This window comes from Semicossyphus pulcher, unplaced genomic scaffold (genome assembly GCF_022749685.1).
Source record: "Semicossyphus pulcher isolate SPU_LCO1_2020_fin unplaced genomic scaffold, fSemPul1.0.p SCAF_20, whole genome shotgun sequence".
In the NCBI taxonomy this organism is placed as follows: domain Eukaryota; kingdom Metazoa; phylum Chordata; class Actinopteri; order Labriformes; family Labridae; genus Semicossyphus; species Semicossyphus pulcher.
Window position 1 is genome coordinate 14344522 of NW_027211694.1, and position 14179 is coordinate 14358700.

The 14179-nt window shown below is 42.5% G+C and overlaps 1 protein-coding gene across 1 annotated transcript; it reads right to left on the minus strand.

Moving 5' to 3' along the window:
• Nucleotides 1–239: 239 nt before the first annotated feature.
• On the minus strand, nucleotides 240–13059 carry tmem168a (transmembrane protein 168a). Its single transcript, XM_069670680.1, has 6 exons — nucleotides 13009–13059; nucleotides 11518–12477; nucleotides 11061–11336; nucleotides 8408–8550; nucleotides 4814–5091; nucleotides 240–2305 (listed from the first exon to the last, which is right to left on the minus strand). Exons 2-6 carry the CDS (start codon nucleotides 12346–12348, stop codon nucleotides 1755–1757), a joined length of 2079 nt encoding a protein of 692 aa, XP_069526781.1. The 5' UTR covers nucleotides 12349–12477; nucleotides 13009–13059; the 3' UTR covers nucleotides 240–1754.
• Between the last annotated feature and the right edge of the window lie 1120 nt (nucleotides 13060–14179).

Below are 14179 nucleotides of genomic sequence, written 5' to 3' on the forward strand. Positions count from 1 at the left end.
CCGTTCAACTGTGTCCCTTCAAGTAACCCCCACCCCTACAGGCCCACTTTCTTCTGATTGGCCAGCTCTTGTGATGTCACAAAGTGCAGCTTGTTGAAAAAACTGTGTGAAACCTGGCGTTCACAGCAGCCTGCAGACTGAGCTGAGAAGCCTGGGGATTACTCCAATATACTTTTACCTACAGATTTGAAACTTGACCCACGTTTAGTCCGGACATCCAACATTCTCACACAACATCAGACAACCATCAGTTTATTATCCAAGTTTAATTCCAACATTTTTAGCCATAACAAAAGTGAGGCACATGGGGAAAACATGTGGAAAATGCCAGTTGACCCCTTGGGAAAAAAAACACAATGAAACACAAACTTTAAGGCATGACAACAGCTATTGAACTTTAAAGGGGGGGTATTATGCTAATTTGAATTTTTCATATTTCACTCTGTGATACCTGTGGAGTAGCTTAGCATCATTTGTGGTTAAAAAAAACCCCCAAATTTGTCTCACACAGGTGCTTTGCGCAGGCCCTCATATAGCCTCTGCCTGAAACAAATCAGTCAGCTCTGTCTCTTTAAGAAACCCTACACGCCCACTTTCTTCTGGGAATTACTCCAGCATACTTTTACCAACAGATTTGAAACTTCACCCACGTTTAGTTTGGACATCCAACATTGTAACATTATATACTGTATATGTCATCAAATGTGAAACAGCACAATACCCCCTCTTTAAAGAACTGTGTTTGTATGGAGAAAATAGCCTCAGTTAATTTGGCAGGATGTGGCACAACACTGTCTTCCAGCTGATGCATCTTGTTTGTTCAGTTCAGAAATAGAAGCATATCCAGTTTTAAAGTCCCAAGTAAGGATCCCACAGCAAGAGTGACATCATCTGTAACCAGAGGGTCACTGGGTTCATGTGCAAAAAAAGTCATTTTGTGGATATTGTTGAAAGGCTTTTGGAAGACACAAAACCCCTCATTGCTCACAAGTGTGTGAGCTTAATGCTGCGAATAGTAAGAGGCAAGGCAAGGATATATATTAGCATCTATTTACATATAAAAAATGTGGCATCCATCTATCCAAACCCATCTTTAAGGCACTAATGAATGAAAAATCAAATGATAACCAGAAAACCTTTGCAAAGAATTGCAGTAATGACAAAGTAGTATTGGATACAATAACCCATCATATTAAACCTATACAAATACAATCATTTCTTTTGAACTTATCCTATATAAAGAAGCTTTGTTACACAGTGCACCAAACTGCTTACTGCTCTGCTTCATATATTAAACATACATTTCAGGAGGAGTTGAACAACCTTTCTGACAGAAGGCCATATTTAGCTCATGGGGTAAAATCTGGTCTTATATAAGTAGGATAGAATTCCTTGGGGTGAGACAAGATATCGATACGGCAATATGTCGTTGTCCTGACTCATGCAATACAATTAACGATAGGCTGGCACCAAATATCGATGTTAATATACAAATATATGGCAGCCTAGCAGATTCCCCTGTGATATTGACTCGACTGCGTCACTACCTCTTGGCTCCTCGCTGTAGTGTTTATGACATGAATTATCAATTATAATAGAATCGCTGTATCGCGATATTATCGTTATCGTGAGCCACTTATCGTGTATCATATCGTGACTTACCCTGGGATTCCCAACCCCTAATAAACACCTTATTCCCAACTTTAAAACAAAAATTCCCAGAGTCAAAATGTACATGTCGACTTCCCTAATTTCTAAGAGTGAACCAGTTTGATGCCCAGTCCGGTGTCCAGTACAGCAGGCGGGAACCAAGCTAGTTTACACCTCCTGAAGCAGCGCAAACACACGCTACATATCCAGAACAAGTTGAGGCCACAGCACCAGTTAGAGAGGTGCACCATGGGATATGTAATCTTAGGAAAGTGGGTCTTCCAATGCTTGGCCACGTCACTTCCTGTTGGCAGGTGAAGCGTGTAGTCGCTCCAGCGTTTGGACACGCCGTACGCAGCCGCGACTGTCCTTCCCTTTTCCGACCACTGGGTGTCGATGTCCGGGTTGCAGTTGAACTCCACCCATTCGTGAGTGAAGTCCCCGAGGTAGGGGATGTCTCCGGCCTCGGGGTCCACCCGGGTGAGGGACAGCTCGGCGCCCTGCACGGCTACATAGACGCCCTCTACCCTGCGTATGTCCTTCACCCAGGGGAGGGAGTTCTCAGTGTCCAGGACGAGGATGAGGCGGGAGCACTGGCCGTTGTTTTTCTCCTTCCAGAGTTCCAGCAGCTGGGACAGGTGGAGGCTCTCACCTCCTGCAAAAATGAGGATAGAGAAGGAAGTGATGAGTGAGGAAGTGATGGGAAGAGGAAGGGAGAGATTTTTGTAGATCAAAGGTGTTTGAACTTTGTAAGGGAGTTTGGTGCAGAGATTTAGCAGAGTGTGTTTATAGAGCTTGTTTAGTGTCGCTTTCAAGGGCATTTCAACAGGACACGAGTGTTGATGGACACAGTGGCTTTCGAAGGGATCAAACCTGTCAACTTTCAATTGCTGGACTGTCTGTCTAGCTGTGTCAACACAACCACACAAATTGCACAAAGATGCCACTTTTGGGATGCAGGATCGAGGGTACAAAGATCAGGGCTGTGGTACCTGAACTGTTACCTCAAAATGATCATTTGGATGCATTAGAACATGAACTTTCAAGCATTTATCCACTGTGATAAACAGAGTAAAGACAATATAATTTCGCACTGGACATCAATGTGACATAAAGTAGGAATCAGAGAGAAAATATGACTTGAAATCAGTGACTGTTCTCAATTTTGCTCGCACAAAATGTGCACAATTATCCAGAGAACACCGGCTGTAAACGTCCCTTCAGGATGGTGACACCAGGAAGTGATTATCTTTTCAACTGAGATGTTTTTTTCCTCGTTTGCAGCAGCGAGCGGAGATAATGTGTCAAGTAATCTCTGAACAAGAAGAGCCGGAGCTGACACGGTGTTAACCTGCTGTGATCCTCATTTGTGTTCAGGGAGAGCGCGTGTCACAACAGAGCCGTCTGCAACTTTCACACAATCTTCTCGACTGGAACCAAACTTCTGCGCCGAGTCCTTCACAGCAATTTTTTTACTCTTTTGGCTTACTCGTCTCATCTGTGCAAATTGCACTCTGATTGACTGAGAGGAAAATGAAAAGAATGGAAATCAGAGTGTAATGTAATTCCAGTTTGTACTTGGGCGAGGGGCACTCACACTTGCCACTCACTGAGTTTGGTGAGGGGATCAGCTCACTGCAGGGTCAGGTGTGTGTCTAATTGGCCCTGATTAACAGCAGGTGTGGGAAGCCTATATATATGCCCTTTGCTTCCAGTGCTCTGTGCTGACTCATTATCTCACCATCAGAGGTAGTGAGAGGTTCTCTGTGTGTTTCTCTTGTTGTGTAGGGGTGCGTGAGGTTGAGGAAGTAGGGCCTTTCCCAAACCGGACCCCGATTGAACGACGTTTGACGTCACACTCACAGCTGAACGGAGCACCCTTTCGTTAAGGGATTAAATGCAGCACCTTACCCCGGCAGAGGCAGGAAATGTTTGTAACCATGGTTTCATGTCATACAAATAACAAAAGCTATGTTAATAGCAGTGAGGCAGAAAATGACTCCACAGCATGAGGGGCATAAACTTCATCTTGAGTTTCCTTTGTGGCTTTTTTCTCTTTGTAGCCTAAATATATTTTTCAAACTCATGTTAATGAGTTTTAACAGCTGTCCCTGCTAATATAAAATACTTTTCACATGTATTGTTTCTAGACAAGAAAAAAGTTTATAGGGTTAGATCCTGATTAGGCTATAACGTTAATTTTCATGTTTATTTCAATTAAAGTTCTCGTTTTTTAGGGTATTAACCTAGAAATTCACAACCAACATAACACAGTGTTGCACCTGGTCAGTAAGTCAGCATCAGTGCAGACCACTCCACACTCAGAGGTTTGGCGACAGTCAATGTGGCAGACCCTTCATGAGAGCGCGCAAACGGAGTGGAAGTGTGGAGGGAGTGGTTTGAGAAAGGCCCGTGGTCTCCCAGAAACTTTAGTTTCTTGTTAGCTGCATAGTAACAGTGGTTTAGTTTCCCTTTAGTGAAGCGCTAGTTAGTGAAGGGAGCTTGTTTGATTTTTAGCTCATTATTTTGGTGTTTTCTCTCTCCAATCCAATCGCTTGCAATTTTTGTGGTTATCCCTCTGGTCCATAATTGCGTCCAATCCTCCTGACAGTTATGTAAGGAATAATGTACAGCGAGCAGGTCATTATAGCAGAAATAAACCCTGACAGAGGGATGCAGAACCCCTACCTGACGTGGTCTGCTATACAAAAATAATGGACTGTAGAATGCTGTTATTGGCCAATCAGAATTGAGTATTTAACACAGCCATGGAATCACATAAAAATATAGAGGCTCCAAACTTTTTTTGTATTTTATATGTATGACATAATTTATAATATAAGTTTAGGAAAGTGGAATATTTTTTCCAACATCTTTTGGAGGATACCTGCGTGTTTTTGTTCTTGTGTTTTATGTACTATAATCTTATGTTACTGCTTTATCCAGTTTAATGTAATGCACATTTAGGCTTCCTAGCATGGTAAGCACATGATATTGCAATCAAATGACACATTTTAGCCTCAGCTGACATATGCATGAAAATTACTGGTCAAAATTTAAAGATTCCAGTCACAGACATTATATGAATGAGAGGGAATTCATCTGTGAGGGCTGATAATTTTCCAAAACATTAAAGAAGAAGTAAAGTGTGTGTAGCTCTCACCAGTCAGAGACCACGTCCCGGTGCCTTTGTGCGTGTGCCCGCTGTAGAAAATCAGATAGGTGTCGTGACGGGGCCCGTCTTCTGTCCGCAGCTCCAGGAAGCTGCGCAGCTTCGTCACCAAGGCCTCCAGCGTAACGCCACTGGTGGAGTAGTCGCAGCCGAACGTCTGGATCATGTGGTGGGAGAAGAGGCGCTGCACGTTGTTCAGCATGCCTGTTGCGCGGAGGTTCAGCTGTTGGACGTGCTCAGGCGGCAGGAGAATGGGCTGACCGTCAGGGCTGGACGGAAGAGGAAAACTTGGATGTTAATCTTTTTTTAGCTTCTCCAAGGGAGTGAGGCGACTTGTCAGAGGAAGGGGTGGGAGACAGAGAGAGGCAGGCAAACGGGAGATGAATGAGTGAGAAGTTGATAGTTTGACACGCAGGGATGGAGTAGCTGTCTGCATCAGCGGGGAGACAGAGAGCGGAGGATGAGAGGAGATGGGGGGGGGGGGGGGGGAGGATATGGAAGCAGTAGGAGCGGTGGATCACTGCTGACGGAAATGACATTAGCCTCGAGGGGTGTGAAGGGAGGCAAGAATGAAAGGAAAGGAAGAAAATGCAGAGGCAGGAGGGGGTAGAGAGAGGAGAATGAGAGTGAGAACGGAGGTTAAAGATAGCTGAGGGCAAAGTGATTTTTAAAAAGTGTGTGTGGATGCATGTGAAACAAGGACCTGCCTGATAATAACAAGAAGATAATAACAGTCAAGGCTGGCCTTTATTCATCTCTCATTCTTCACACATCTGCATAATTCTGCCTTCATATTCGACCATATGGCCTCATCAAACTCACCTTGACAAGAGAAGGTGAAATGTATATTTATCTAGTGTGCACCCTCCTTGTGCTAAGCTAGCTTTATGTGTGCATTTGTACTCGTAGACTTCATATATTTGAAGTAAAGACAACTAAATTCTTGGAGAAAAACTCTTCAATAAAGATATCTGACATGCTGCAACCTTTGCAAGGCTCAACTAAGCCAATCTGATCTTTTCAGATCTCCCGGCGCAGGGTTGTGAAATCTTGTAGTTTGAGATTCACACCACATCTTCCCCCTGTTACACTCTCTCTTTCATCCTTTTAAAAAAAAAAAACTCCTGTCCTTATCTCCACAGCTCTCTCAGAGCTCGGAGTCTCCTTCCACCCTTTCCTCCGCTCTGTTTGTCCCTTTTTTAACCCTCACCCTCCCTCCATGTTTACATCAGACCTCTCCTTGTGTTTCCCGTCTGTCGTGTAACCCTTCCCCGTTTCATCCAGCCCACCTCCTCTTCTCGCGCCTGTCTCTCTAATCTCCCTGTGGGGGCTCTTGTCATTGTGAAAGCATGATCTGCAGCCGATTATGCACTGCTGCATTCTCATCATGCTCCCGCTCCTCCCTCTGGACCCTGCATATACGGCCTTGCATTCAGAATGTCAACAGCTCCAATCGGACATGGATCTGCATCCAAAACCCACCTGGAGAGTTAAACTCCAGTAGAGCGGGCATCCCCTTCTGAATGCTAATGCTACCTATCACCTTAAAGGTTCAACAGACAGAGTGGGCATACGTTCACCAGCCTGAAATCTTCAAAGGCCAGATTTCAAGACCTCTTAGGGGCTCCTGAAAATGAAAAAACGAATATATAACCCACGGGGAAAACGTCTAAGCATCATCAAAACTAACCAGGCTATTTCTCAAAAACAAAAAGAAAAAACCTTGGCCGACTGAGAGGGCGCCAGGAGAGGCAGCAGAAGCAGCAGCTAATGGCTAACTGCTCCAGCTGAACAACTTAGTATGCTGCGGAGGGAGCACAGGAACGATCCCTTAAGGGCCCAAACATTAGCGGCATGTTTATGCATAGTTATTGGCCTATTTATCCAGTTGGTTTTGTGTTAACTGAGGAGGGAGTTGGAATGAGCGATCATATTTACCAGCGCCTGGGATGCCAAGGAAGGCTTCGACATGGGGCAGAGTCGGTCCAGTGTGTTTATGTGTGTAAATGAGGTGTGTTTTGCTGCTGTTAATATTGTGATTACATGAATATGTAATAATAAAGTAATCTGAATAAACGCTGTCAGGCTTAACTGGCATTGAAATACATGCGACTGCACTTGGTACAGTTTAATTTAACATTCAAAGGTACTACTTAAATGATTTCTTTGTACTCATTTGGTCAATTGGCTGTAGTGCTGAATAAATTAATTTTTTAATATGAAATTAAAAAATTATCTGCAATTATTTAGACGATTGATTGTTTGTTGAAGGTATTTTTTTTTTCAAGCAGAAACATAAAAATGCCTTTCATGAACTAAAATGTGTATTTGGAGTTTTGGATTGTGAGAACTCGAACTATGCAGAGGTGAACTTTGACTTTATGAATGTATAATGAATGTATGTAAAAAATAATAATAATAATGATAAAAATAATAATTAGTTATTTTATAGATTTTTTTGTTCTTTTTTAATGCTATATTTAAACCTTTTATTGGACACCAGATACTTAGAGAAATTGAGTGTCAAAAATAACATCGAAAGAAAGTCCCTTGATTGTTAACCCCCTGTGCTCGGGGGCGGATCCAGAGAGGGTGCCTTGAAATCTTACTGGCCACCCCAGGTGCCATCCCAAAATCAGAAACTATGATTCGCTATTTGCCTTGTCAGAGGCGGGACTTAACTATTTGGGCTGTGTTGCAACAGGCTGCTATTCTTTGCATTTCACGGTGGCACATTTCCTTTTGTTGGCACCCTAAATCATTACTCTGGACATTCATCTTCATTTTGAGTCCTTAAAGAATTAAGCTCAGATGATTTATATTAAAGACTGTATAAAAAGATGGACGACATGACAGCAACCTAAAAGTGAAGCCGAAACGTTTCAAGTGCACCATGCTGACTGGCTGCAGTATAGGTCATAAAGCCCGCCTCCTCCATGTTAACAGATGGGACATGAGTCAAACTATAAAATCAAAATACACAGTAAATAAATGTTTGTCAACCATGGTTTCTGTCATTATAGTAAGTTCTTATCATGCTGATTTATGTCTAAGTTCACAAGTTATTTGATGCTGTCAAAATGATTGACATCTCTGTTGACAAATCAGGCTCCTGCAGCCGATCTGTTCCGGATTAGCAGAGTAGAGGAGAAAACGGCGAGAGGATACGTAACTAAAACAATCACTACAGTCACTGAAGTTTCCATACCCGTGAATGTCGGGTTCAGACCAACACAATAATCTGTTCTGCTGTAAAATACGCTGATGTGAGGGATCTTTGCTGTCTTTTTTCAGGTAAGTTAAGTGTGTATTTTGGTTAGCGAAGGTGGCTACTGCAGCTTCACCCGCCGATCTCTACTGCGCAGCTCTGGCTCCAAATGACGTCACCATCGCAAGATGGCAGCGCCCGCCTTGGGGGTATTTTGGCTTCAATTTTGTACATTGAAAGCAGATAGAGACGCGCCGTCCATCTATACAGCCATTGATTTATATGATGCCACTCCATTTAAAGTTAACATCTTTAAGATACTTTAATCTTAGTCTATATGCATCTCTATATCCGTGTGCCTCCTCTCTGTTGTGTACCTGCAGTAAGCAGTCGGTATGACCAGCGCGTATCCAACACAGGTTCCCCCCAGGCAGCTGCCCAGCTCATGGAACAAGCCGTGGGTCAGAGACTCCAGAGGAAGCACCACCAGCAGAGCGCTGAGAAAGAGACTGTTGGAGGGCTGCAAAAAAAAAAAAAGAGAATCTGAGTCACTTTCATTCTCCTCTTACAGCTTGGACTGAAGCACAGAGACACAGTTAATTCAATGTGACAGTTATACAATGTTAGACCGTCACAGTGTTATGAAATGGAGCCACAATGTCATGTATGACAGCAGGCTATACGTTGTATAACATAATATGTGCCTGTACTTTCTATGCAGGCTTGAGTCTGTAGAATAAAACTTTTCTACATTTTACATCCCCACACACAAATACACATAACACCATGCAGTGACAAAAAGCAGAACTAGTGCTACAGAGCACTCTCAGGCTTTAAGTGCAGTCAATTTCCTGAGTCACTGCAATGCTATGTGATGCAATTTAACTTACTCAAAAATCCACTCTGACTTCATAGCACGGCAACGTAGCTGAGGATGCTAATCAATACTTGCATGTATAAGTGGAACCACACTTGAGCTTGCAGAATGTATTGAGCTACCTAGGGCATGCCTGAATATACCTAGTGTTAGAAACAAAGGTATCACAATGTAGCAGGAGGAGGATTTTATAGTACAGTATAATGCAACACAGGAGCAGTTCTCACAGATTGGGAATTGATTGGTCATCCACAAGCTGCATTCACAAGACCACTTCTGATAAGTCATTTTTATACAGTTACACAAATTAACACCCTACTCTCGAATGCATTCCCACAGTCTTTTAAAAGGAAGATATAATGAATACTAGGTCACATCGCAGGACGTGCGATAGTAAAGCAAATTAAGTCACGTAAAGCTACTACTTTATTGTCGCTCTGTTCAAAAGGAAATCTTGCCAGTTTCTCATTTCCCATGACTGTTATATAGAAAAGTCTGTCTATTATCACATTAGTGCAGCTCTTCACCAGAGCACAGAGTGAACTGACCGCTGAGCTGCAGAGTCTGTGTACTCTGCCTGTAAACTGTAAACAAGTACGCGACGCTGCTGCCGTCACGTCATGATCATGTCAGCGGGATGGTCGAGGGGGACGCTCCGTTACGCGAGGTGGCTTATGGCCCCTTTCCCACTGGTCAAAAAACACGCTAACACCGAGCTTTATTGTTTAGTGGGAAAGGCTACAATCGGCATTCAGACTTGGGTCAAATTACTCTGCAGTAGACCCGGGTGATTTTCGCCTCGCCTCCGATCGGCAATGATGGGAGCACAAAACCTGTATCGGCACGCTAATCTCCGCCTCCAGCCAAATTTGTAGCTGATGCTAAGACGCGCCTTGCGCTACAAATTCAGCCCGTCTCCGTCCAAGCAGCGCACGAACATCGTTCCAAATTTGTCAACGCCGAGTTTGATAAACAGACTGAATGAGTAATAGATGCAATAGGTGCATCTGTGACCTCAGACGTCAACGCAGCAGAAAAGAGACCAACAGGAGTATACTTCACTGGCAATGGGAAAAGAGACAATCGGCATTTATTAGCGGGTCTTCCTGAGTCTGAAAAACCTGCGTCAATGCACTAATTTTGGTGGGAAAGGGGTTTATTCCTGTTATTGGCAGCACTTGAACCAATGCGGGTTAACACCATGCAGAGAAGGTGTGTGTGTGTGTGTGTGTGGGGGGTTGTGTGTGCCAACAGGAAGTAGGAGAAATTACTGTCACGGGGCTGATCACACTGACTAAACATTTGAAAACTGCTAGAAATTATATGACATGTCTGTTTGTATTTATCTTAAGAAACGTGTCGCTCCTCCTGATCTCTCTACTTTTTCATGTGGGTGTCACAGTCTCTGAACCAAAGTGTGGCTTTGTTTTGTTTGAAGACTTAAAAGTCCCAAATTATAACAAGTATGATGGTACATTTTTTATATGGACATAAAACACTTTGAATGTATCTGATATACTTCCTGTATTTTTCAAAAAGGCAATAAATATCGCAGAAAAAAACATTATTGCAATGTAAGTTTTTTCCAATCTAGTGCAGCCCTCATGCATACTTTATAAATGATAATGCTTTTGAATAGGAAAATGTATTCAGTTGGAGTTAAATCAACAACTGAATAATCTTACTTTCCCTAGGACAGTTCTTAATGCTCAGACTGAATAACGAGAGAAGAAGACATTAAAAACCACACACAAACAAAGCTTCCTCATACTGCAGGGCAGACGGCTCCCACATTCTCAGCCAAATTTGCAACTGGCATTTACAATGTGCCGATCTGAAATTACAGCTCGAGCCCATGAGACTCTTACAAGGTAAACGTCTAATAAGGCTAAATAAGTTATTGCAGCTCTTTATGCAAGTAGATAGGGATATTAAAGGTCTAATTAAATTGGTTCCGCATGACAGCAGAAGTGTCTCAGCTTGGGGAGCGACTCCAAACGACTGCCGCTAGTGCTCTATGTAGAGTTTATAAAATGGTTGTATGGTGTTTATAGAGGCTTTGTGAGGAAACTGAAGCTGTAAAGAGAATTTCTGTGACAGTCTTTAAGATTCTGATGTGATATGACTATAAGGTGCTCGTGTGTGTGTCTTACCTGCCAGGACACAGCTCCCAGCACGACCGTCGACATCATGCTAAAGAACACCAGGCGTTCTGAAATGAGGCAGAAGTGTCGGATGCCCCTCGAGGCCATGACTTGGTCGAGGCTCCGGCTGCTGGATCGCTGAGCCCTCCAGGCCTTCTGACACTCTGTCAACTTGGTGTGGAAGCCCCATATTGTGATTACGAGAATGATGTGGCAGATGGACCAGAAAAGGCCAAACAGGCAGAAGCCTGGGATCACCAGATACCACAGCTCCAAGTGGCCAAGCTATGCAAGGAAAGAGCACCATCAGATTATGTAACTGAAGACATGGCATTAAAAAAAAACGTGTCATAAGGGTTAAAAATGTAAAGACATTATTGAGATTGAACGTCACACAGAAGCCCTCAAGACTCACATGATGGAAATGTCAATTTTCTCACAATACAATTTCAAATGCTGAGTGTACCTTTAAGGCAGCCAGCACGAAGAAGGCCAGCTCAGTGAGGCACAGAGGCAGCAGGGACAGCCTCCTCCAAACCTTTCCCATGGAGAGCACCGGTATCCAGCGCTCACTGGACCCCAGCCCGCTGAAGTAAACATCCAACAAGGGCTCACACAGCAGCCTTCCCAGGTAGCACCCTAATGCATAAGGGTTAGCAGTGATGTTTAGGGCCTTGAAAAACACAAGGGATGTCACCAAGGCAAAACTGACCAGGTTGGGCAAAGCCAGGAGGGATTTCATCCTCAAGTCCACAATAAGAGCCCCTAAGGCTACCACCAAGCCTATTATGGCCACTGATTTGTGTAGATGCAAAGTGGTGCTGGCAATGCCAAATCCCAGGAGCTCCAGAAGCTCTGCTGATGTTAGCAAGGCGGGTTTGTAGCGGATGGAGCTGCATATTCGCTCAGTAAAAGCCCATACTGCTTTCATGATGACACTGGCTAAGAGGAGATAGTTGGCGACCACTTCCTTGACATTTGAATCCAAGGAGGGGCTGTTAAGGAAGCACAGAAGGCCGACCAAAAAGCCAAACCACAAATGGAACAAGCTGAGACTGGCTTTCTCCATGGCAAAGTAGTAATGGAGGATGCTGGCTATGCCCAGGACGAAGAGACCCAGGATGAAGATGACCAGAATCATCGGTTCGCTGGTCACCTCCCAGCGTACGTACATGCCGACACATACTGCCACGAGGAGGTTGATGCTAGACAGGTAACCAAGGCAACGCACTGATGTAAACATGTCCACCTCTTTGGGTCCTTCGACCGTCAGCTCTTCCTCTTCAACTTTACCCATGGCTGCTTTGAAAATATTGTACCCAAATACAGTTGAAGCCTCTGAATGTCAATGTTATACAGACATCTTCTGTATAAGGTTTGCAAATGGAGGATTCCCCCTCTTGATGGCTGTCTCCAAAATCAACCCCTGTAAACATTCAAAAAAGCAGTGTTACTTTAGATAATGAGTATCTAATTCATTATCCATTTGGCAGGCAATCCAAACTTATATTTGTTGCACCTTTAACATTAATCATGTGCAGAATAACTTTCATTTTCATTTCAAATACCTAACCTAAACTAAAGGCTCAACAGGATGATGGCTATAATAGGGACAAGCTACAGTAAGTTTCTAGATTTCAACATACGTCAACTAATACGTTGTTATAACACAGTGATAAGAAGAAAACAGTCGAAATGAACGAATCAAATAGTTCGTCAACATATCAACAGGCTGCGCTGGTATGTGACTACGGCCTTTCTATCAGTTTGTGACGATGTGGCACTGCACCCGGAAAGTTCGCTAACTTACACAGCGCCTCTGTTCACTTTACGTTCACGTTTCAATGCAGTCTCTTTAAAGAACAAAACAACAAGCATCATCTCTTGAACAACAGTTAACGTGAGCACTGTAAAAATTAATAGTCGGCAATTTATCTATCGTTAAAAATGTGCTTACATGTTGTTTGTTTGGATAATATCAGCAACGTTTCCGGATTCCAAAGTACGGCATCTCGCGAGTGTCAAAACACTCAAATGTTCGCGTTTTAGGATGGTATGGGCAGTCTACATTATAGCTGACGTTTATGGATCACCGAAAACGTTATTTGCCAGGAAAGAAGAAACAAACGTGCAAAAAACGCTTTTTTATTTTCTTTTAAGTTATTGCTTTGGTAGTATAATGCATTAAATATAACTTTTTCTTAATATTTATTGTGTTAAAAACAGAGTAATTATAGTTTTGGAATTCCCATTTGTTTTTATTTTTATTTAGTCTTTCTGTTTGTTTGTTTTTATTTCAGTTTAGTTTAACGTGTTCATAAGGAGTTTTATTTTTATCTTGAGAAATTTACTAGTTTTAGTTGTTCAGGTATTGTGAGGAAAGCCATGATTTAAAGAAGATGAAAAAAGTAGGATGAAAGAATGCATCAAATATCAAATATGCTTTGCAAAACCATTGTTTGTCCCATATTGGGCAAAACCATTTTATTCGTTTACACCAGGAACCATAAACATTGTTTGAACTACAAAGTGAGCAAAGTGATTTTGCAACGAAAACGAAGCTGATCTTACCTGAAATTCTGTCTAGTTTTAGTTCCTGTTGCACTGATCATTGTAGTTTTTATTTCGTTTTCGTTTATTTTTATTTCAGTTAACGTACTTATTTTTTCACTGCTAGTTTCAGTCTTAGTCTTAGTTTTCATTAACTATAATAACCCTGGTTAAAACTGTGGGACATGATGCAGGGTGTATTGGGATAAATACATCACACATATACAATTTGACAAAAGAGAAATTGGCTGTTTTTGTATTAAAGAAGGGATGCTAATGTTTAGTATTGTGAGGAGTTTCAATTTGTCTGAAATGGTCTGGAATGTCTTATTGGAAAAAATAAACCTTGAGAATGAAATAGTGAAATTCCTGTTTTTGTATTTTTGATTATTCACCACATTGGAAAAGCTTTATTTGCTCCAACCCTGCAACTCCCACCACAACAAAGTCTGCTTTATGGGCTTTGTAGACCAAGATAAACCCATTGGCCTCTAGGATAAGAGGCCTATTTACTGCATTACTGAGGAGAAGCCTGTTAAAAGGTTTATTTAGGATTTTCTACTGATGCAATGTGATAA

Bases quoted from the DNA above. Each gene is read 5' to 3' on its own strand.
- tmem168a (XM_069670680.1), bottom strand. From the start codon at position 12,348: ATGGGTAAAGTTGAAGAGGAAGAGCTGACGGTCGAAGGACCCAAAGAG. The intron at 5,092-8,407 runs GTACACAACAGA...TCTTCCGTCCAG, and splicing joins ATACCGACTGCTTACTGCAG to CCCTGACGGTCAGCCCATTC. The intron at 2,306-4,813 runs GTGAGAGCTACA...TCATTTTTGCAG, and splicing joins CGGGACGTGGTCTCTGACTG to GAGGTGAGAGCCTCCACCTG.